At 37.0% G+C, this 21736-nt stretch overlaps 1 protein-coding gene across 2 annotated transcripts; it reads right to left on the bottom strand.

Moving 5' to 3' along the window:
* Positions 1-86: 86 nt before the first annotated feature.
* Positions 87-14469, bottom strand: LOC134755830 (uncharacterized). Of its 2 annotated transcripts, none has more exons than XM_063692441.1 (4): positions 14310-14469; positions 10603-10758; positions 7329-7461; positions 87-1352 (listed from the first exon to the last, which is right to left on the bottom strand). In XM_063692441.1, the coding sequence occupies exons 1-4, from the start codon at positions 14362-14364 to the stop codon at positions 1226-1228; spliced, it is 471 nt and encodes a 156-aa protein (XP_063548511.1). In that variant the 5' UTR covers positions 14365-14469; the 3' UTR covers positions 87-1225. The 2 variants fall into 2 exon arrangements, with proteins under 2 accessions (XP_063548511.1, XP_063548512.1); XM_063692442.1 differs by lacking the exon at positions 87-1352 and adding an exon at positions 3945-4120.
* Between the last annotated feature and the right edge of the window lie 7267 nt (positions 14470-21736).

Here is a 21736-nt window from a genome sequence, read left to right as displayed (position 1 = left end):
AAATAAGACTTACAAGTACGAAATCGGTGAATAATTTACTAATTAGGTGTCGATAACTCTAGACCAATAAAGTAATAAATAAGTAATGAGATATAAAATGCATATATTTATTTGTGATCCATCCTGAACGATACACCTATACATATATTAAAATATATCTAGTGAAATTACCTTAAAATAAGCTATTACTAAAAGCTACAACAGTAATCCAAACCTACACTATTGTAAATTTTGAAACACTTTATCACACATACTCGTAATGTTGCAATTAGTTTTAATTAACACGCATCATTGCGTTTGTATCTGCTTGGTGCTGCTTGTACACGCAAATTAATTTGAGACTAACGAAGGTTTACCTAATTCAATTGTTTAATGTGGATTTTTCGTAGGTTCTTACAAAATCACATTGACAATGACATTAATGTATTTATTGATACATAAATTCACACATTAAAGTCCGGGTTTCCTTCTGATTAGGAACCAAAAAGTATATTCGCAATAGGAACGTAAAGGTAGCAGGTACCTACTAACTTTAGTTAAAACGCTTCACACATCTTACTCAGAATCCTAAATAAAATCGTAAAGATGCATTTAGTAAGAACCTGACTGCACTAACAAGAAACAATTTTTTTAGGATCCTTTTTAGGCTTCCAGTTAGGACGACTAAATTAAGTAAGGTGTGTGAAGCGTGTGCGCTTTCTACACATAACAGATATAGTCCATTTTATTAAAACTTTTTCAATAATAATTATCACAAAAAAAAGATTTTAAAATTTAATAAATAGGTGGGTAAGTTTAGCAAAGTTACCCCTATTTTTAAAGTACCTAAGTAAAGCTTACGCGAACTCACAAGAATACCTACTTAGAAATTTAATATTAGTATAACCTGCCCGTTTTCTAAGATCAAGTTCGCCATAGATTTACTATGGCGTACTTGATCATATAAGACGGAGAAACAATTCTGAAGTCATTTGTCGTTATCGTTATACCTAAATATATATATATATATTTATATCTAAACATCCACATTATAGGGCTGATTAGGAATTGAAACTGCAGTCAGTAGAGTAGTTACAGTCCAGATGTGATGGTTGCGCTTTTTCGGCTGTTCGTCTATTCATGCGTCACCCTCGCGCATACTTGTTTGTTATATTATACAACGTGACGGCCTCAAAGACAGACGATAAAAGCTCGACCATCATTCGCTGTTCATGGTGAATTCTGTTTAGTAGCCAACTGAAGAAGACACGTCGTAAGAACCGTTGCCTTCCCCGTCGACATCCACCGAGGAGCTGGCAGAGACCGAGTTGGCGCCGTTCACTGCACCGAACATACGTCGGGTCATCCCGGGGCTGTTAAAATTATACTTTATTAGTAATTTAGGTACCACAATCATTTTAAGTATTTAAACCCTAACCTGAGCCCGATTAAGCTAGTAACTATTTGGCATAATCAGTGTTGTCGTCTGTGAATTAATTAATTCTGAGAATATTGATGTAACTATTAAGGTGAAGGGGGCGAAGTGCGCCTACCTATATAATCTATACATATATGTGTATATGTGTATATGTGTATACATATATATATATATATATATATATATAAAATTTTTTTATATATATATAAATTTTTTATTGATATTTTTTTTAGAACGCCATATGACTGATCCATGTTTTTTTACTGATATCTGTTAAAATAGTTACAGTATATCAAACGGTGTGGTCAACGGCATCTACCCGAGTATAGGCCAAAGATGTGGGTGACGCCATCTATTCGAGTATAACTTTTTCTTGATTTCCGATCTTTACGGAATGCAATTTATATGCGAGATCTTGCACGAATTTTCGAGATTCAATCTCGTCGATAGGAAATCTCGATTTTCGTAATCTCGGTCGAGATAAATATTTTCGAGATCTTGAACGAGATTAAAAATATTGATCCATGTGAATTACTTTGTTTTAAGTAATCTTTTTGACCTTAGATTCATGTTGTTTATATGCTATTGTGTGTGACTTTAGCTGACGATAAAAGCTCTGCCTAGCCAAGGTGACAATTGCTATCGCTACGACAACGAAACGCTTTGTGTGTATCTATCGCTCTTCCACAGTGACAGGTGAGGTGGTTTCGAATTTCGATCGCTACGGAGCGTAGGCGATTGGCACGTTGACTAGTCCTGTTGGGAAGAATTGGGCTAACTTATCGTAGCCACAATTATTTATATGATTTTTACTCGCTAACCCAACACTTTTTTGTAAGTTGCTCAGTGCTTGTCAAAAATATCAACTGTGCATGTTAGTGTATCTGCTTACAATTATAATTAAAAATAATTATTACTACTTTTTACTTATTACAAATTAGAGCTATATATATATTCCTTGTTTTTTTTTAAATAAAAGTGGATATTGTATGAAATGTTGATTTCATATGTTTTTTTTTTTTTTCAAAATATAACATGACATACCCTAAATAAGTAGTATAAATATTCTTAGTTTTTAGTCAAAATATCACATTTTTAAATACTTTGCCAAATCTCGATCTCGTCGAGATTAATCTCGATCTCGAAAGTCTGACGGTTGAGATCTCGAAACACCCATTGGGACTCGATTTAGATTTTTCGTGCGAGATCTCGAATCGCCAATCTTGGTGCGAAATAGTTTCCCTACTTATCTTATACTATTTAATTGCGCGTTGTGTTGTACTGCTAATTTTGGGAACGCGTCTGCCGCGTGTCCCGGGAACTGCAAACTTCCCCGAGGCAAACTACAAGTTATTTGACAGTTGACAAATGATGTTATAATATGTATATATAATAGGCCTTTTCATCTGTGCCAGATGTTTTAAGCAATATCAAAATACATGCTCACGAAAGTTGCACACTTGGCTGCAGCACAGTATATACAGTGGAACCTCAATAACTCGAACATCGATAAGACGAAATCCTCGTTAGAACGAAATAAAATGCCATTTCCTTCCCATCAAACCTCCATAACTCCAATTATTTAACCTCATAAAGACGAAGTAACTCACGATTCCCTTCACTATTAACGCGTACAATTTTTACCTATGAAATTTTACTTCTATAACTCGAAAAAATTGGCGTATTATTTTATCACCTCTATCTCGAATTTATTTACTAACAAACCTCAGTATAAGACTTTACTTTACACGTTTGTACCTATAATTACCTCTCTAATACGAATTTTTCATGCGTTTTACCTCTGTAACTTGAAAGCTATTTAAGATGAACAAAAACCTATAAAAACTTCGCCAAGTCGATAAGATTCGTGCTATCAAGGTTCCACTGTACGATTTTATCAAAATCTACCAAGGTCGTTGCCTATATATATTTCCTAAACTTGTATTACATGAATTGTTATAAAAACCGGCAACATGATTATTTTTTGTTTATTTTTTTGCACCTCCGTTGTTACCTACGTGAGTAATGTAATGTGTGCCATTAACTTATTAGTTTTGCGCTTTGAGGTTATTGCTAATATCCGTTAGTTAGTTCAGTGGGTACCATATTAGACCTGTGATACGATACGATCGACCGAAGCGTATTACATCGATATGGGGGCGCAAGCCATTTCGCACTTAGTCTTGTTTAGTAGGTAGGTATATCGGGTATACGATAAGATGTAAGATGTGTGTAGTTCCGTATAGTAGTATTAGTAGAAACCCTGATTATTTTTATGATATTAGGAGGCAAACGAGCAGACGAATCGCCTGATGGTAAGCGATTACCGTTGCCCATGGACACCCGCAACACCGGGTTGTAAGACTTGTAAGTGCGCTGCTGGCGTATAAGATGGGAGTACGCTCTTTTCTTGGAGGTTTGAAGGTCGTATGTCAGTCAGCGTCAGTGTTGAGCGTGCGTTTCGTTTATGAACAGTTAAGTGTATGTCTCATCCAGTTTAAGACATCCAGGAGAGAAAGCGAAGTAATTCAACATTTCAAAATGCATTTTTTATTAGTAACAACTTAGATACAATAAAATGGTCTTCCGGCAGCTGCACGGTAGGCCGCGGGGCGCGGGGCGGCGGCGCGCGGCGCGTGCAGCTGGTGGAAAAGTTCAGGATGGCTCACACCGGAGTTAGTTATGTCGCTCGCCCGCTAAGCCCTAGGGACAAAAAGGGCAAATTAGTCACTGATGTTCATTTGATTGTGATGATGAGTAATGTACTTATGAGGTCTATTCTTATCGATTGCAGGTTGCAGCTAGCAACAAGACTTGAAATTTAAAAAAGCATGAGAGTTAGCACCAACCACAGTGGCGGACTGACTAACGTCACTCAGCAATGAACTATAAGACTTCCCATACAATAAAATTTCGCGAACTCTTTAACGGTGACAGACGGTTTGGTGATGCATTAGTTGACGAATCCTATACCCCATGCGTGTGACCATTTGTAACCACAATGTGTAAACCATTGAGATGAGGCCGTTAGTTCCTCCTTCATATATTATTGGCTTGCCATAACTCTGACGCTAACAATCCGTCAACATCGATTCTCACCACCATGCATATGTCGCATAACTACCGTAACCCTATTTGAAACCTTACTCCTTGCGAAGAATGCTGATCCCTATGACATTGACAATCACTGGCTGTTCCTACATAATTGGATGGCATGGCGCCACTGTCACATTACTAGTAGTCAAGTCCTAACCCGCCTTGGTGAGGTCCAAAACAATAAGAGAAAAATATCCAAAAACATTTTCATGTAAAATGTTGCCAACGCGAGACCATATGGCTCGCATTGTCAAAAAGTTACATATCAGTTCTCATGTAGAGCCAAGCTCCTAACTATACCTCGTTTTTTTAGCATTAGAAAAGATTACACGATCTTGACGTGTCTTTTTATTGAAAAACGCTTTAAAACAAATTGTAATTATTACTTATGAAACCAAAAGAATGTAAATGAACATATATATAATATATAAATGTTATATATTTGCTGTAACTTATTTTTCAAAATTGTTTATCAATAAAAAGACACATCATAACCGTGTAGTCATTTTCTAATGCTAAAAAAACGACGTATACCTATCTACACGCTCTAACTCTACAAACCCTAACTTTACAAACTCTACGCCTTAGTCAAACTATTAAGTGGCTTGGCCGTTTTGTTACTATCTACAAGAACTATTGTAAAACAGAAAAGCAATGAACAGTGAATAAAGTTTTCACCTTACGCCCATGTGACTGTAGCGAAACGACCAAGGGCCCGTTTATCAAAAGCTTGTAGCTTGTAATACAAGTGGAAGTCCCTTTTTGACAGCTTTTGTTAGGGACTTCCACTTGTATTATAAGCTACAAGTTTTGTATAAACGGGCCCCTAGCCACATATTTTGACTAAGGTGTAGTTTGTGAAGTTAGGGCTTGTATAATTAGGGCGTGCAGAGTTAGAAGCTTGACTCTACATGAGATCTGATAACTTTTTGACAGTGCTAGCTATATAATCTCGTCTTGGCAAAATTTTATATAAAAATGTATTTGGTGGGATTTCACTTTTTTTTGTAAGTTGCTTAACTTGCTTATGTCTGTCTTCCAGCCCCTAAATTTAAGGTGGGGGATGATTTACTAAAAATACTTATATATATTTTATTATTTATGAAAAGGGTCTCTATATCAACATGCAGATCTCTAGCTAGCATCAAAATTTGCGGAAGCGGCATACAAACTTCCATCCCCTAATTTAAGGGGTTGGGGGGTAAAAGTTCCAAGTTTTTTTCGGGTTCCGTGCCTCAAAAGGAAAAAAACGGAACCCTTATAGGATCACTCGTGCGTCTGTCTGTCTGTCTGTCCGTCTGTCATAGCCTATTTTCTCCGAAACTAATGGACCAATTAAGTTGATATTTGGTACACATATGTAAGTTTGTGACCCAAAGATGGACATGTAACGTAAACAAATGAATTTTAAACATGGGGGCCACTTTTGGGGGAAATGAGAAAATTAAAAATAAAGTTTTTCAAACTATACCGTGTTACATATAAAATGAAAGAGCTTATTGTGAGTATCTCAAATGTTTTTTTTTCATAATTTTAGGATAAGCAGTTTAGAAGTTTGTCAAGAAAATAGGCAAAAAATTACCATTCCCCACCCTTTATCTCCGAAACTACTAGGTAAAATTTTGAAATAAATACACAAAATATTTCTTTACCTATAGATGACAGGAAAATCTATTAGAAATGTTCAGTCAAGCGTGAATCGGACTTAATTACTTAGACACGGACGGAATTACTTAGACGGTTTTTTTAGACAATTCACTCACGTTTCACATAAAAAAATGCATTGTTAAAAATTGTGTAATGTACGGAACCTGTACTAATACATACCAAATTTCAGCTTTTTAGGACCCCGGATTTCCATTTCTAGGAGTGAATCAGTGATAAAATCAAGGTTTTTAGATATTAATAATGCAATTATAACTTTATGTTCCTTTAATAAGTCCACTTTTGACAACGTATCCCGAGAATTTTGTTTATCAGGCATCGTAGAGGAGATGCCAATCGCTAACGTTCCGTATCCGTAGCAAACGAAACGCAACTGTCACTGTCACACTGATATATATTATGATATATATATATCGATCGATGGCGAAGCGCAAGCGATTGTTACCTTGACTAGGCCGCCTGGTTACACCAAACCCAAGTTAATGAGGGTTAAAAAAATTACGAAGCGTTTCGAGGAAAGGGAATAGGTAACGCTTACGCTTCGCTTGGCTCGTCTTGGCGGGGGGTTTGGGGGTGCCCCCAGATGCAACCGGTAAATATCTCGTAAGGTGAGATAAGGGAAGAACATGGTTTATTTTGCGCGCTGGTGGCCTAGCGGTAAGGGCGTGCGACTTTAAATCCGGAGGTCGCGGGTTCAAACCCCGGCTCGTACCCAATGAGTTTTCAGGAACTTATGTACGAAATATCATTTGATATTTACCAGTCGCTTTTCGGTGAAGGAAAACATCGTGAGGAAACCGGACTAATCCCGATAGTAAACCAGACGTTAGTTTACTCTCGGGGTTGGAAGGCTAGATGACAGTCGCTTCCATAAAACGAGTGCGTACGCCAATTCTTGGGATTAGTTGCTAAGCGGACCCCAGGCTCCCATGAGCCGCGGCAAAACAAAATGCCGTGATAATGATAACGCGAGGAAGATGACGATGGAGCAAAACGAACACTACGACGATTCCATAAAGTTAAAGTGTTCTACTTGTCCCTGTGCGCGTTTTATCTCATCTGATCTTATGAGAAATTACCGGTAATTTTTACACAATTTTTTACCGGCTTGCATTCCCAACTGTAATATTAATTAGACTCAGTTATTTACCCCATGGGCTTCGCAGCTCCGTACGCTCCGGGGACGCCCCAGCTGCCGCCGGCACCACCGGGGAAGTGACCGCCGGCACCACCGGGGAAGCGACCGCCGGCATAAGCGTTCGCGTTTGCGTTAGCAGTGCCACCTGAAAACAACGTCACCATCCTTTACTTCCCAATTTTTTGCAGTACCTATACCACGAGTTTGCCACTGACATATTCGCTAACGTTTGCATAACTTACTTTATATACATCTCAAAGAAAGAAAGTTACGCAAACGCTAGCGAATATGCCAGGGTCAAACTCGTGGTAAAGCTACAGTGCACTTAAACGTGTGTGGGTCATTGTGTTGTCACTTTTGCGTGGAGAAAATGTATGTATATATTTAAGTATCCTAACCCGAGAACTAGGTAACTAGAATAAACTGGTAGAGATTTTGATTGCAATAATAGCCTAGTTCTGGAACAGTATAAAAATAATATAATAATAACAGAGTATAGTGTCTAAGAAACTCATACAATATACAGTTCGTCAATATTATTATGAAATTAATATAGTTTCTAAGAAACCATCGTTAGTAATTATTCTGATTGATTGGTATTCCGGAGGTAATCGTTGATGGTGCAAATAGATTAGATAGGTAACATACATTACTTACGCTAAATTGCGATTAATTTTAAACCAACGTTTTGTATGAACAATCACTCAGTTAATCAGTGAATGATCACTAAATATTTTTGTAATTAAAACAAAATTAGGATGTAATTTCTTTAGTCGTCTGATTTGCTTAGCCTATAAGTAGTAGGTAGGTATTTTCCAAACTGCTTGGGCACGGTGACTGATGTCATCTCAATACAATTTTGCGAGACTATGCATTTTAGGGCCACCCTACAATAACTGTCACTTTTATCACCGCTGGATAGAAAGGGACGGACACAGTTTTATCACGCTGTCACGTAGACAAGAACAACCATCATATACTAAGAATATACGTTAAATTTCAGATAGTTCCCATGCTTTATATACCTACTTAAAAGTGGCTTTTGTATTAGATACTTAAGTTGATTCTTATACCGGGTGTCCAGTAAAATAACGGACAGCCTTCTAAGCACTGACGTTTTTCGATCGCATGCGGCGAATAAAAATGTATCCACCAGTGACCAAAATATATATAATTCTAAAATGGTATTTTCTGATAAGCACATGCTATTTACATATTAACATTAATAAAAAATATTTATAAAAATAAGATGGCCTAGGTGGTCATTTAAGTGAAGTACGAGTAAGGTGCTAGCTATTAAAAAAGAAAGAAAAGTTAGATTATCTCGAACACCGTGAAACTTTAAAAAAATCTATAAGGCCATTTCTGGACCAGCCTAAGTTGACCTGTCGGTAGTCAGAAGGTTGTCCATTATTTACTGAACATTCTGTATGTATAGATACCTCGAATATCCAAGTAGGATATTGTCCCCAGGAGAAGGGCGCACACATTTGCTAAGAATTTATTATACCTAAGTTATTATGTACCTTATTTACGGGTATATTGGGCAGAATATATTTAGGTACTTATTTGGTCTGCTGTACCATCCACCTGCCAGGCACTGTTAGTTCACTGAACCCACATTTACCACGAATTGAGCAATTATATACTTATTGACAATGTGGTAAATAGAGTCAAGAATTCTATTAAGTTAGCATAATACCTACTTTGTGTGTCTACTCAAAAGCAGCTAGGTTCCTCACGTTTCGTCGCGGGTGATTGATCTTCAAGTAGCTGACACTAGTTTTTATGAAATTTTTTTTAAGAAAGTAGTTAATGATTTCATGGATCTTTTTTTTCCTATTTGCGCATTGGCGGGTGATGGGTGATCGAAGACCGTTATTCGAACGGCGCCAACGCAGCGGCGATACACCTTAGCCGTGTTGCGATCGCATAGAGTCAAGAATTCATCTCATTAGAACAGTACAAACTGTACCCTTAAATCGTGCATATTTTATTTCGGCTCAAGTTTACACTTATACTGGTTTGCCTGAGACAGAGGTTTGCAAGTAGGAACTCGAAAAGCGATTAGAATATTGTGGTGGCCCCGCACGTCGATGATGCTCTACTTAAGAACTCATTTTGTGCATATCAATTACCATTCCGTTGCCATTCCCCGTTTGGACGTGTTCCGTTGTTTAAGGCAAGACGAGTACCTATCTATGTACTTCAAACAGTTATGTTAGTGGTTTTTATTTAGAACAAGCAAGTTAAGAATAAAAACCTATGATTGCAAAATTTAATGATAATTTTAGCTAGTAAACTTCAGGTACGGTCAATAATATTTCTTAATGAATCAATTAAAATTTTAAATTTTGATAAGGATCAAAAGTACCTACCTACCTACAAAAGAGTTAACACTAACCCATTCTTAAAGTTTTGAAGCTCGAAGCTCCAGTTTCCCTTATTTTAGGTTTCAGGGTGCTTAGCCAACATATGCCAATCGTTAACGCTCCGTTGCGTAGCGTAGTCATCTCTCTATATCACTATTTCATATTAGTGCGACATATTAGTTACGTTTCGTTCGCTACGAAGCGTAAACGATTGGCATGTTGGCTTGAGGCAAATTTTATATTTTAAAACAGGTTCCTAACATTACCACCAATTAAGTCAATGTTAGTATGTTAGTACCGAGGTAGGTGGTATATAATTAACTGCATTTTAATTTATAGGAAAGTCGTGGTTAAGATTAGCTTCGAATCATCAAGGATTTCCTCGACCGGTCAATGAATGAATGTTATTGCGATGTCATGATTCTCAGTCATCTCGATTGAATCACCCATCGCATTTTAGTGATGATTAGTTCCGGATTCAATAAAGTTGAGCTAATAATATATTTACGGTAATCTATTAATTTTATCATTAAAAAAATTGCAGTTTAAACTTTAAAATACGTAAATAAATTGTTATGTTGAAACTTTATTTTTGAAACCTTAAACCATACAAACGAAAAAACGCTTCTACTAACCGCTAGTATCTATTTATGTAGTAGCTTTTGACCAGTCATTGTGCCAAAAACCCTACAGCATCATTTAGGTACTACCTAAGACCTATAGAACACAATACATGCCTCCCTTGCATTCGCAAGTTCGCATTGCTAAAGCAGGGCAGGGCAGAGGGTGTATTTTAGTGCTATTTTTACGAGTACGTAATGTACCTATGTGAAATAGTAGAGTGCCCGTAGAGTCATCGTATCAAGGTGGTCGTACTTAAAGCATCAGTTACTGAGTACTGAGTAGGTACTTGCCTCCCCATGAGTTGGCGTTAGCGTTGGCATTAGCATCAGATCCAGGGCCGGGGTAGGGGTTGAAGGACCGACGCAGGCGCTGCAGGGGCACAGGCACCGACGCGTGCCCTGTAGAGTCGATCGTGTAGTACGCGCGGGGCACGTAGAACTGGCCTTCTGGAATGTGCAGCAGACATGTTATCCATTGTCTACAAAGTTACGATACCTATAAAAATGTTGGCGGTTTCGAGACATTTGATTGAATTGTGGATAAATTCATCTAAATTCAACAAAATGGTGCGGTTCTCAAATTGCGACTGGAATTGCTTTTTATTATATTTTTAAACGTTATACCAATACTGGTTAGACCATCTGTCGTTACGTCAGGATACTCAGGATCTGATGGTCATGGGATTCTGAAGGCACAGCTATACCTTGTGTTTTGGGTATTTTTCATAGTAACTGTGGCATTTCCTCTTGTGGAAACCGACTTTTGATGAAATGGAGCCACTGTAGAAGACCACAAAAAGATGATATACTGTTTTGTAAAGTCAGTCGGTTTATGTTTTACAGTTTGTTTACCGGCGGGTTGTTGGGGTTCAGGTTGTTTTTGTGTTGAGCTGGGTCAAGTCGACATTGTAGTAAGCACGCGCACAGTACGTACTACGTAGGTATTGTTCGTTCTACTGCCAGGAATGCAGTAACAGTACATGCATTGTTTCACTGCGCTCCGAATGCAGTATGCCGTTGTCGTTCAACGTCGTTCCTCAGAAAGTACGTTACGGGTACTGTTAGTTAAAAGGGGGCATTTCAACTCTGGTCTTTGGGACCACACATTTTTTCTGGTGGCATGTTGATCAGCATAGGTAGGTGCAAGTCTGAGCCATGTGCATCCATTATAAATATATTGTTTAATTAACATTGACCACAACAAGGTAGGTATAGGTAAGTCACCTACTAGTACTACATACCTACATACATTAAGTCCTCCGTTTGTACTTTCTTGTAATGTGCAAAAAAGATAAAATAAACAAATACTATATATTACCTACCATACCCTTGACAAATCCCTGGCTAATTCCGCATAACGAATCTTAAAGGGTCTCCAAATAAACCAAAGTATGTAATCATATGGATTTAGAAATACAACAACCTATTTGTTGATCATCAAGAATAAAGTTAGTCACGATCGGGTAAAGAAGGTCGTCGCTTCGACTTAAACATAAAAGATTAATTACGTACTGTGATGATCTTAACCTTGTGAGTGCCTCGATCCTATCTATTCACAAGTCTTCTCATTTTCCACAAATTCTTGTATAAATGTTGTATAATTTGATCTCGGGATGGCAGACAACTATGCGTGATCGGAGGTCAAGCTTGCATTGGTACATCTGTAGTGAAGATCTTCGTAAGCTTTGTGAATCGCTATGCTTGTTAAGCGTTTTCGTTTTTTACTGTGTGCAAAGATAGATATAACTCCGTAATAGATGGATACAGTCTAAGGAAAAAACGTGCCTCGAAAATCAAGAAAATTAGATTCTCGTTCAGAGGGCGCTACTAGCTTTGGCCAACTGTCGTATAGATGGCGTTCACGGTTTCGTTTGTTATTTAACAATTTTAACGCATATCAGTGAAAGAACATTTATTTTATTTTTATTTTATTTTTATTTATTAAATACAGCAACTATCCTTAACATGGGTCAAAATCATAAAAATAATTAATGCAAATAAAAAAAGTCATTTATCCATATCTAAATACATTTTATCGTATTTTTAAAAATATTTATTTTTAGTTTTAAAGTGTGTCGACAGATGGCAGTGAATTTACTGGGGTTACAAAATTTACTATGACAGTACCGCTCTAGTATAAGTTACTCTATGCTGTGTGTAACCACAATAGTAAGCACCTTTAAATATTTATCGGCAAAGAAGGCCGAGACAGCCTGAAGTCATCAAAGTGGTAGTCAGCGACGGCTCTTAATGAGAAAAAGGAAATTTTAAGAAAACTCTTTTAATCATTGGTAGAATTTTTGAATTCTATTTCCGTTTTATTTTATTTTATTAAGATGTTATTTTAGCATTTCTTTGCTAGTTTTTATTTAGTTTTCTGGCCCAGTTAGGTATATTTTAATTTGTTTTTTTTTTAGATATTTTTAGGAATACCTACTTACACTGCTAACATTAGGTATATTAATGTAGAGCCTTATATTTTTCTCAACATACAGCTGATAAATAAAAAGGCACCCTACCCTTCCCGTCCCGTTTGAAAAACACTAAGCTATATTCTAATGGCTCCCGTACAAATAAAGGCAAAGTTGATTTGAGTTGTTTCTGCATGTTGGCTGGTTTACTTTTAAGTTATGATTTTGAATGATAAATTTAATATTTAATAATAGCGTTCATTTAGATTTAATTTGTAATATTTTATTACAGTATTTTCCTCTCGTTGATGTGGTGTCTTGTGTTTCACTCGGTAGCGAAGTTTTACCTTCGTGCGTGCCTTGAAACCATCGCAATGCTCAAGTTTCCTCTGCTAACCACACGCTACGCTCGTGGTTCAATTTTGGCATCTTTCGCTTGCTCGGGTATCAATCAATACTAGCTTAGAGGGCCTACCGCGAACCACGTTCGACGTGTTGCCTCTCTGTCGCACTTCCCAGGTAACATTTATACGTCATTATGACGTCAGCGACTTCTTTATGACATCATCATTACGTCATTATGACGTCGCTGACGTCACTTTGCTACCTACCTAACGTACTTAAGTACCTATGTCACAAAGTGATTATAGGGTTGTGATAAATGCAAATTAGAAACGATTTTTTACGATTCTCGATTAAATCTGCAGAGGCCATATAACCGATTCTATAGGTGATGATTCATTTTTTTAAACAAATTCACAATTGAACGCGACTGTAACAATTTGAAACGAGCGGAATCGATTCGGTCCAATTGAGTTCCGATTTACATAATGAAACTCAACGATATTAAAATTTATCTTTCTATTTTTATAACATCATAATTATATATTTTGGTGATTTGTGTCTATTTTAATGAGATATTCTAAGCTACGGAGATATTTTTGGCCTATTAGCATTTAAGTTATTTTTTTGTTAAAAAAGGATTGATCTGTAACGTTAATAGCATGGAATGATAAAAATTCAAATGTCACCCTACTCTTCCCGTCCTGTTTGAAAAACATTATATTCTAATGGCTCCTGTACACCATGGCCCAGCGTAGGCCAGTCTAAGGGACGCAGCTATGCGGTGGAATGAGATAGCAATATCACTTGCTCCCTCTAAGGCATAAATACGTCCCTTGGACTGGCCTACACTGGGCCATGGTGTACAGGAGCCATAAACTCTACTAGCCATAATTTCGAAAACTTCTTATCATTGTCATCAGAACCGTGGTCTGATAATGAAAATCCACGAGGAAACAACTGAGACGAAGAGTTTTTTATAAAGTGAGTCATCCATTTGATATCGGAAATTATAGTATTTGATTCGTTCATGTCTAATATTCTGCCGACAGAAATTATTGCAGATCCGAGGTTTTCAAAAGTTTGAAAATCAACGGCATTGACGCGAGTTCCCGCGTAATAGTCGTCCCTATTGTTTCGCAAATAAGGCCGCTAAAAAACTCGATCCGATCGGATGTTACCATCCAAAAAAACAAGTGACAGTCGCATCGAACAGCGGCAAAAACTAAACGAAAGGGCACTAACCTGCCAGAGCGACAGCCAACACCGCCGAGAGTAAAAACAAGGTTAGTCGCTGCATGGTGAAGGTTGATACGTCGGACTCGGACAGATTCTGTGGAGGAACTGCCGGTCGCTCCGCTGGCTCACTTTTATATAGCTACCTAGATATAACTCAGTGCAAAGCTTTGAAAGCGCATCATGCTCGGCACGCCCGCTACTTACAGTAACGGTTACCAGCGAAAAGTTATCGTAAAATTGAATAGGTAGCAAAGGTAGCAATAAAGCTTGATGGAGATGAGACGGCTGTGATTTTTAAAGTGCGTGCCTATAACCCACTTCGTGCCTGCTAGGTTACTGTGTAGTTATAATTAGGTACATGCAGCGGGTCGTTTTGTAACGATACTATTTTTTGATAATGGTTCAACTGTAATTTATGGACCCCGAATAACTAGTTAGAAATCTACGCTTACTTACATCATTGTCACTGAACTGAACCCATATTAGACCGTTGTTCCCAATTTTACACAATGCATGTATCTAACCGGCGCATGTGCCTAATAAGAAAATGCGCATTGAAGGTAGGTACTTTTTAAATTGCCACTATTAGGAATAACCCAAGAAAATTAAAGAAATCTGCGGAAATAATTCGTGTGTTTTGAAAATTGGTATAGTTGTACCTTGTAGTGTCCAGATGAACATACTAAAAGTCCTCGGGGATGGGGGGTGAGCTGAGGGTGTAGGGGGGGTTGAAGGTATATTTTTTCAGATTTTTGCTCGTATCTCGAATATCTGTACGAATAGCATTATAATTACTTCGAACAAAAGTTTCTACATAAAATTTTCTACAAATTAGGTTATATTTATTTTTACTCTACGATCAATACTTTAGGAGCTACAGGGTGTTTAAGTTAACAAAGAGATGAAAAATAAACGACATAAGAAAACGTCGTTTCTTCGTAGTTGTTCGTCATAACTGAATTTTTTAGTATAGTATAAGCAAGTTGAGTCACCTGCTGATCAAAAATAAAAATAAACCGGCCAAGAGCATGTCGGGTCATGCTCAGTGTATGGTTTCGTACTTCCGTAGTTACCCGCCCCGCAATATATACCTTTTACAAAAACTCAAAAATGGCTTAACCGATCAGGTTTGCTATAGTTTTCCTTGAAAGTCTTTAATAAGCTTTACTTTCACGATTTTTTTCATATTTTTTGGACCCATGGTTCAAAAGTTAGACCATGGTCGAGAAGTGGGGATGAATTTTTTTTTTCGCTTCAACCATATAGTGTGGGGTGTCATTGGATAGGTCTTTTAAAATGAATGTGAGTCTTTAAGAACATTTTTTTGATAAACGTGATATTTCCGGAAATATTCGCTTTGAAAGAAAAAATAATGTTTGTGAGTCCCCCTCTAACTTTTAAGCCAAAATCGTGAAAGTAGAGCTTAGTAAATAATTTCATGGAAAACTATAGCAAATCTGATCGGTTAAGCCGTTTTTGAGTTTTTGCAAAAAGTATATTTTGACGGATGGGTAACTACGGAACTCTACACTGAGCATGGCCCGACATGATGTTGGCCGTTTATTTTTATAATTGATCAGCAGGTGACTAAGCTTGCTTATTCTAAACTAAACATTTGAGTTATGATGAACAACTACGAAAAAACGACGTTTTCTTAAATCGTCTATTTTTTATCCCTTTGTTAATTTAAACATCCTGTACCTCGTAAAGTATTAATGTTAGAGTAAAAATGAATATGACCTAATTTGTAGAAAAAATTATGTAGAATTTTTTGTCTGAATTAATTAAAATGCTATTCGTACAGATATTCGAGATATGAGCAAAAATCTGAAAAAAGGTACCTTCAAGTACCCCCCCCCCCCCTACACCCTTAGCTCACCCCCCACCCCCGAGGACTTTTAGTATGTTCATCTGTACACCACAAGGTATAACTGTATCAATTTTCAAAACTACACGAATTATTTCCGCAGATCGCCCATTTTCGGCTTAATTTGATGTAGCTATAATGATAATCGTTACATTATGACTTTCAATAATTATTTCAAACAAAGGGACGGTCCCTTAAACTACGTCCAAAAACTCCAACTGTATGGGCCCTGTGAATGTCATCTCGCTTTGTATTGTATGGAAAGGCACATGTCATTCCAGATCTAGAACAGCTAGAGCCCAACTGGGGAAGTACCTACACCTTAGAGAAAACCGCAGCCAAATAACTCATAGGTGTTGTGTTCCTGCCGATGAGTTAGGTTGCCAGAGCTCAACGAAGGTGCGGTGTGTTAGAGTCGGCATCGGCAACGCGCATGTAACACCTCTGGAGTTACAGGCGTCCATAGACTACGGAGAATGCTTACCATCAGGCGGGCCGTATCCATGTTTGCCACCGACGTGGTATTAAAAGAAAAAGGTTTTATTTAGCCTTAACTGGTGGAAATCGTCGCTCTATAACACAAACATTGTGGATATCATGTAATGCCAATGCCTTGTTGTACTGGAAGTTATTTTTGTGTAACAAATGTTAAATAAATAAATAATATTACTGCATTGACTGAACTTTTGCAATGTTTTGCGGTTATGCTACATACCTCCAAATATCTACAAATATCAAAGTGATCCCGGATAATTATCCAAATAAATAAAAACGTATTTTTACCTGTGTTTAACTAATATTTGTGGCTAAGATTAATTATCTTGTTGCGTACCTATAGGTATTTAAAAAATTATGTCGCATTGTTTTACCAAAGTAAGTTATTGGTAGGTACTAGGAAATAATCATTAGTCAAATGAATTATCACAAATTATTTGCTAAATTTATAGATTTTTATAGTTAGTAGGTAAGTAGGTACGTAATAACTTCCATGGTCGGTTGTTGCTTTTAATTTATTATTAAATTCAATAAAGATACACAAAGAACAAATTATACTTATGGACATTTAACAAAACTTTATTTAGCATTAGTATAGGTATATAGGTAGCGCGGGAAGTCACAGTTTAGTTTTATAGACTTTATAGTGCACAGAGAACATAGTAGGTATTTGTTTTATTACAAATTTATTAGATTTTTATAATTTTTACATATATCTTCTTATTTTCTTATTTTTACATAAATTTATTAGATATTTATTATTTTTAGACGCAGTAGCGTGTTCAGCCAAGTTCAAAGAAAAAGGAACTTGCGACGCAGCAACTTACACGAACCATTTCGAGCTACTTTTGATACCTACAAACGTGGGCACATTTATTCAAGCCCCTTTAGCTTGTCTAAAATACATTTTTTATAAACGTAGCTCAGACACATTGTTGTGACTGATTTATGACGGACTTATACATTAAAAAAAATGAATATATTTATTTCAGACACCAGGTGTTTGTTTACAACATTATGTTAGTAACAATAAGATATATAGTTATTTGTTATACAAGGGTGCAAAGTTGTATTTCACCCGCGAGTGTGGAATCGAAACACGAGCAAGCGAAAGGATTCTATAGTTGAACCACGAGCGTAGCGAGTGGTTCTAAAACAGAATCCTGAGCGTAGCGAGTGTTTCAACACACGAGAAGTAAAATACATTTGCACCCGTGTGTAACACAAAACTTTTCCCCTCACTATAGCGAGGAAAGTGCAACATCCACAGGCGTTAGATCATCATCATCACTGGAATTACTCATTTTTTTACGATAATACGATATTATAACAGAAAACTCTGGAAGTTGTGTATTTTTACGTGTCGGAGTCGGTGAGAAAATTTTTGTTAACAATGTTGACATTTCTGACGATGCGTTTTGAAATTGCATCGACTCAATGTGCGTTCAGAATTACATTCAACATCATTAAAAAAAACAAATGTTTCTTATGGAATTTAAGGTTTATGACTTAAAATCATTAAATAAAGCTAAATTTGGTATTTTTTATTAAATTCTCAAACCATTTATTTATGATAATTAATACCGAACGAACCATTATTATGAGCGTTTTACGTTTTGTTATCTGTCAAAAGCTACTTAAACACGCTCCATCCAAGGTCAAATTACTTTCCCCACTAGTGGATAAAATGCGTTTTTCCCCGCTTGTTTTAAAGGATAAAAGACGGCTTTCCGAGCTAGTGAGGGGAAATAGTTATTTGTTATACAAGGGTGCAAAGTTGTATTTTACCCGCGAGTGTGGAATTGATACACGAGCAAGCGAAATGATTCTATAGTTGAACCACGAGCGTAGCGAGTGGTTCTAAAATAGAATCCTGAGCGTAGCGAGTGTTTCAACACACGAGAAGTAAAATACATTTGCACCCGTGTGTAACACAAAACTTTTCCCCTCACTATAGCGAGGAAAGTGCAACATCCACAGGCGTTAGATCATCTTCGTCACTGGAATCGCTTTTTTTTTACGATAATACGATATTATAACAGAAAACTCCAAAAGTTGTGCATTTTTACGTGTCGGAGCCGGTGAGAAAAATTTTGTTGACAATGCTGACATTTCTGACGATGCGTTTTGAAATTGCATCGACTCAACTTGTGCGTTCAGAATTACATTCAACATCATTTAAAAAACAAATGTTTCTTATGGAATTTAAGGTTTATGACTTAAAATCATTAAATAAAGCCAAATTTGTTATTTTTTATTAAATTCTCAAACCATTTATTTAATGATAATTAATATCGAACGAACCATTATTATGAGCGTTTTACGTTTTGTTATCTGTCAAAAGCTACTTAAACCACAGAACTAGGATGACATAAGCATAAATTTTAGGACTGTGACTTAAACACGCTCCATCCAAGGTCAAATTACTTTCCCCACTAGTGGATAAAATGCGTTTTTCCCCGCTTGTTTTAAAGGATAAAAGACGGCTTTCCGAGCTAGTGAGGGGAAATAGTTATTTGTTATACAAGGGTGCAAAGTTGTATTTTACCCGCGAGTGTAGAATTGAAACACAAGCAAGCGAAAGGATTCTATAGGTGAACCACGAGCGAAGCGAGTGGTTCTAAAATAGAATCCTGAGCGTAGCGAGTGTTTCAACACACGAGAAGTAAAATACATTTGCGCCCGTGTATAACACAAAACTTTTCACCTCACTATAGCGAGGAAAATGCAACATCCACAGGCGTTAGATCATCTTTATCACTGGAATCACTCATTTCTTTACGATATTATAACAGAAAACTCTGGAAGTTGTGTATTTTTACGCGAGTCGGTGAGAAAAGTTTTTTAGTAAAAAAATTGTTGACAATGTTGACATTTCTGACGTATGAAATGTCAACGATGCGTTTTGAAATTGCATCGACTCAACTTGTGCGTTCAGAATTATATTTAACATCATTATAAAAAAACAAACGTTTCTTATGGAATTTTAATGTTTATGACTTAAAATCATTAAATAAAGCTAAATTTGGTATTTTTCATTAGATTCTCAAACCATTTATTTAATGATAATTAATATCGAACGAATCATTATCATGATTTACGTTTTGTTATCTGTCAAGCTACTTAAACACGCTCCATCCAAGGTCAAATTACTTTCCCCACTAGTGGATAAAACGCGTTTTTCCCCGCTTGTATTGAAGGATAAAAGACAACTTTCCGAGCTAGTGAGGGGAAAAATATATTCCTATGTTAGTAGAAAGTATAGTGCTCGTTGGATCGCACATGCATTAAACATCCAATGAGTAGGTAATAAGAGTGCTGTCCACCCTTTCCGCAAAAACCTAACCCACTTCCAGAATGACCTAGGAACTTGAAATTTGGCATCAAGGTGTAAATATATAGAGAAAAAAAATCTGAAAACTGAAAATTATTTGATATTTCGATGGAAAAAAAATCGATCATATACTTATTGATAATCATTAGATTAATTAAGCACTTATGGATCAAAAACCTAACCCACTTCCAGATAACTTAGAAACTTGATATTTGGCACCAAGGTAGACTATTAGGTGTACATAGGGGAAGAAATCTGAAAACTGAAAATTGTTGAAAAAAAAAAACATATATTGATTTCTTTCCCATCACGGAACTATGGTGTTCCGGACCTTTTGGACCTTTGGAGGCGTGCGCGGAGCCGAAGCCAACACGTTGAGCCATTTTGACACTTTAGTGGAATGTAAGGGGTACACCGAGCGGATGTTGCCCTTGCCCGTGTCATAGCACGCACGCAGAGGCAGCAACGCCAGGGTGTAAGGACTATTGAGAGTTGATGGGATCTAAAATGAACATGGTTATTGGGTGAAAGCGATGGAATAAGTACTGAGCTATGGGATAAAAAACCGGACGCCTGCCCAATAAAACCGTATCCAATTTTATTTCCGGCAGACGGTGACTCGCCCTCACAAGATGGGCCTTCACAAAACGCGACGTTTAGGATGGCTCAAGGGCAACATCGGTGTGAGCGGCTCAGGGGTGTCGAGAGGTGTGCGCCGCTTTCTACCCAGTGGCTGTTAACAGCCACTGTGCCAACTCGCGTCTTATGCATATTTCACTTCCACCCCTGGAGCTTATATTATAGCTCTAACGACTCCACTCTGGCCAGCCGGCTAAGGCAAGCCAGAGGTAACCCAAGAAAATTAAACAAATGTGCGGAAATCATTCGTGTAGTTTTGAAAATTGGTATGGATATACCTTGTGGTGTCCAGATGAACATACTAAAAGTCCTCGGGGGTGGGGTTTGTGCTGAGGGTGTAGGAGGGGGTTGAGGGTACCTTTTTTCAGATTTTTGCTCGTATCTCGAATATCTGTACAAATAGCATTATAATTACTTCGAACCAAAGTTTTTACATAATATTTTCTACAAATTAGGTTATATTTATTTTACTCTACGATCAATACTTTAGGATCTACAGGGTGTTTCAGTTAACAAAGAGATAAAAAATAGACGATATAAGAAAACGTCGTTTTTTCGTAGTTGTTCATCATAACTGAATTTTTTAGTATAGAATAAGCAAGTTGAGTCACCTGCTGACCAAAAATAAAAATAAACCGGCCAAAAGCATGTCGGGGCAAAATATACTTTTTGCAAAAACTCAAAAATGGCTTAACCGATCAGGTTTGCTATAGTTTTTCTTGAAAGTCTTTAATAAGCTTTACTTTCACGATTTTTTTCATATTTTTAGGACCCATGCTTCAAAAGTTAGAGGAGGACTCAGAAACACTATTTCATCTAAACACAAAATTTTCATCTGATTCGGTTTCAGCAAATCAAATTTGACGATATGTATACCGATAGCAGCGCCACCTACCGAGTGAAATTGGTTTTTCAAACCATCCATGTATAGGTATACTAAAACCTCCAGAAAGTCCAGAATGTAACAAGCATTTTTCGAAAACCGCATCAAGGCAACCGGTTCAGCCAATAGCAAAAATAGACGATATAAGAAAACGTCGTTTTTTCGTAGTTGTTCATCATAACTGAATTTTTTAGTATAGAATAAGCAAGTTGAGT

Source organism: Cydia strobilella, chromosome 3 (assembly GCF_947568885.1).
Source record: "Cydia strobilella chromosome 3, ilCydStro3.1, whole genome shotgun sequence".
Lineage (NCBI taxonomy): Eukaryota > Metazoa > Arthropoda > Insecta > Lepidoptera > Tortricidae > Cydia > Cydia strobilella.
The sequence above is the reverse complement of the archived record's forward strand: the minus strand, read 5'-3'. Positions and strand labels throughout refer to the sequence as shown.